We start from the raw sequence: 3,530 nt of genomic DNA on the forward strand, positions 1-3,530 counted from the left end.
ATGTGTCAGCAACCACGCTTTAAGGGGAATACGCCACACCTGGAACTGATCATTAAAATCAACCTCACCCTTAGGCCTATAGGGCAGGCTGCTCCAGTGTTTTACGTCACTTCCCAAGTCTTGCCATCTTTTCTTAAGCGGTTTTAGCAATAGAAACAGGTGGTACAGAACCTGACACTTTGAATAGCGCTGCTGCTTCGGCGGAAAGGCTTCCTGCCGTGCAGACAGCTGTCTGACCACACACATATAACATAATTACAATCATTTGTGGATCTTTAAGTTTAGCAAACTTCTGATCTGCATAGCTTGATGTGCCGTGTGATCTGATTTACAGATCTCACCAATGCGCTCCACGTGCATGGTTACATGCAGGTCAGTTTGATTGTGGAGCTGGGCTTCAGGCTGCAAGTATGACAGAGCTTTACCATATAACCAGTGATTGGGTCAGAGAATGGAGGGGGCTGTTTTTCAGGAATGTTGAGTGACCAGTATTTACTGCACGTCCCTCCTTCCCTTACCCACAGATTAACCATTCTATCTACAGACCACATTCCTTCGGCTGTAGTGCGAATCATCAACTGAAGCTGAGAGATAAGATCTCTTCCTAATAGATTTACGGGACATGTGGTGGGAGATCACAAAAGGAGCTTTAAGTGTGATTCCCACTTACAGGGTCACAAACATCTACAGGAACTGACATTCTTTCTTTAGTTACAAGACCATTTGCTGATCTCACAAAAATCTGTGTAGAAGTTGGTGCCAGGGCTATTGGATCTCTAATTACTGATTTACCTGCACCGTATCTACTAAGAATGTTAAAGAATTGCCTACACGGTCAGTTCTATTTCTGGTTTGCCTTCAGCAAACAGGAAGATGGTTTCTAAATCTAAAACATCTTCTAGGTCATCTTTTTCAAATTGTCAAATTTTGTGCCCTGATTTGTTTTAATTTTTGTGACATCTTTTTCCAGTTCTAGTCATTGTTGAGGTGTATTAGAACCTTGCTGCTGTCCTCTATGTATCTCTGGTCACGTGTTTCTTTCTGCAGTCACGTTCCCAGTGTCCATAAATTTTTACAATAATGACACTGATCATTTTCACTGGAATTGCCTCCTCCTCCCTTCCCGCCTCGGCCTCGCCAACGCCCCTCGGCCTGGGAAGGATTGGCATTGAAAAACATGCCTGTTAACTGATTCTTACTTTTTTGGCATTGTCTTTCAGCATGCTAGCATGTTGTTCATAGCGGCCTAGGTACAAATTCCAAAATCAACTCAACTTCTGTCTCTCTACTACCCAGGTTTTTATCTCTGATTTTGATCCCCCATGTATAGCTTGCTTTAACTGCTGTTGTTAGGGACCTTCTGGATCTTCCGCATACAGAATTCCACTATTTTTCCGGAACACATCTTTCATTCTGATACTATAGTCTTCAAAACTTTCGTCAGTCTTTTGTCTTGTGGCCGTAATGGCGCTGTAGTCAGCTCGTCTGGTAAAAGTAGTTCGCATGCGCTCGTACAGTCTGTCAAGTCTGTCATTTAGTTCTTGGCTGCCAGGCTGCCATGGTTGTTGAGTGGCTGGATCCACTGGGACCCAATCTCCTCTAACAGTGCCCCATTTCTTGCCATTAACGCACATGAGGACTTGCTGGGTTTCTCTTTTTCTTGATTTTGTTTTTCTCTTCTATATTTTGATTCAGTGAGCCAGAGGTGACATTGTGTCAACCCCACATTTACTCTTGGATGTTTCTTTCCATATTCTATTAAATCTTCTTTTAATTTTATAATATTGCCTGGCCTGTCTAAGTTACCATCCCAATCGAACTTAGTCATCCACAGCTGAACATATGAGCATGAACCTGGATATTTGTCTTCCATGTGTTTACATGATGCTGGGATTTCGAATTCAGCACCTTTTGTGGAATGTTGGTTGCCCATGTTTGCACTTTATTTATCAGTTTTTATGTATTTGGGTGGAGACGCCTGATCTCTCGACTGAACAACCCTCAATCCCTACAGGATATCTAGTTCAGTCCCCCCGCCATGGCCTTATAACCCCTCTTTTTTAATCAGGAGAGTATCCACCAAGCTTCTACCTCCAAGGAGGCGGGTGTATCTTGCCTCTGCTTCTCTCCTGATGACCAGGCAGGTAATACCGCGGTATATTCCGTGTAGCGCTTTTTGTGTCTTATACTCACTCCGTTGCTTCTATGGTTTCTCTCTGAGTTGTTTTGGTGCCTTCTTCCCGTCACTGGAGATGGTCGCCCTGGGAGGGACGAAGACCGGCCTTCCGTCAACTCGTGATGAAAGGTCTTTCGATTCGGACGTCTTTTTGACTCCGGCTGTGCAGACTTCGGCGTTCGGTCGTCCCACGGCGCTCCTCTCCAGATCTTGGGATCTGGCTCGAAGGACCAAATTTTGTGAGGATGAAGTTTTGATCACCCGCGCTGTTCGTTCACTAGACTCAGAGTAACCACGCAAACAACTGGAGTCCTTTGCAAAGGGGGAGCCGAGCAGCAGTTCAAGCTTCCTCTGTCAACTCCGTCCGTCTGCTGCTCGCTCACCTCTTTTATTGGTGCAAACAGAATGGGTGTCTAAACAAGATATCGTAATTCATTTTCTTCTGACACCTTTACAAACTTCTCTAATCCTGACCAACAGGATACGTCTGAGTGCTGAGCTTAAAAGTAAGCAGCTTCAGCACTTTTACGACACTCTCATGTTCTTCTTTTCCTATCAACATTCCTCAAACACTCAAGTCTACATACAATAGCATTTAAAGATAATACTAATAACAACAATAACAATAATCCTTCTCACACAGACTCAACCGCATCGTCCGGGTAGGCAGCAGCCGCCCCACAGTCACCCGAGACACACGTGGAAACATTCCCCAACGTTCTCCTTGTCTGTTGCAGGTCGAGTCCTTCTTTGAGTTCAGCGATCGGCTGGAGAACGTCATGGCCAAAGCCTACATCTGGAGGTATTCTGAGTCCTCTGGAGGTTAAAATAAAGGCATTTCCAGACATCTGGGCTGTGTTTAACCCGCAGGGTGGCTCGGACTACAGGATACCTGCTCTTCATGCTTCACCTCAACGCCTGTGCTTATTTCGTGGCCTCGGAGCATCAGGGGATCGCCACCACCACCTGGGTGTACGACGGCAACGGCACAGCGTAGGTTTTCCATCTCCGATGATCATCCGTGGGCATGAGTGTAAAGATTTGAGCTTTAAAGCCTCTCACATCAGGTGTGTTTGAGGGTGCTGAACCTCTGCTGTGATGTGTGAAAGGCCGTGTTCTTCCACAGGTACCTGCGCTGTTACTACTTTGCCGTGCGCAGTCTGATCAACATCGGGGGTCTCCCAGAGCCCACAACAACCTTTGAGATTACCTTTCAGATGTCCAACTTTTTCATCGGCGTCTTTGTGTTCTCCAGCTTGATCGGGCAGGTTGGTGTCACGTTCCAAATGTTTGAGCCGCGTCTTCATGACGTTTCAATCGTCCCGTTTCCTCTAAGATGAGAGATGTCATAGGA

The 3,530-nt window shown here is 45.8% G+C and overlaps 1 protein-coding gene across 1 annotated transcript; it reads left to right on the forward strand.

Moving 5' to 3' along the window:
• Positions 1-2,821: 2,821 nt before the first annotated feature.
• LOC130521411 (cyclic nucleotide-gated cation channel beta-3-like) lies at positions 2,822-3,486 on the forward strand (the record flags this gene model as incomplete). The annotated part of the gene is made up of 4 exons (XM_057024976.1): positions 2,822-2,838; positions 2,914-2,978; positions 3,047-3,169; positions 3,303-3,486. Coding segments are annotated over exons 2-4 (330 nt in total), but the record flags the coding sequence as incomplete, so codon positions are not given.
• Positions 3,487-3,530: the final 44 nt, after the last annotated feature.

The sequence above is a fragment of the Takifugu flavidus genome, unplaced genomic scaffold (assembly GCF_003711565.1).
Source record: "Takifugu flavidus isolate HTHZ2018 unplaced genomic scaffold, ASM371156v2 ctg959, whole genome shotgun sequence".
In the NCBI taxonomy this organism is placed as follows: domain Eukaryota; kingdom Metazoa; phylum Chordata; class Actinopteri; order Tetraodontiformes; family Tetraodontidae; genus Takifugu; species Takifugu flavidus.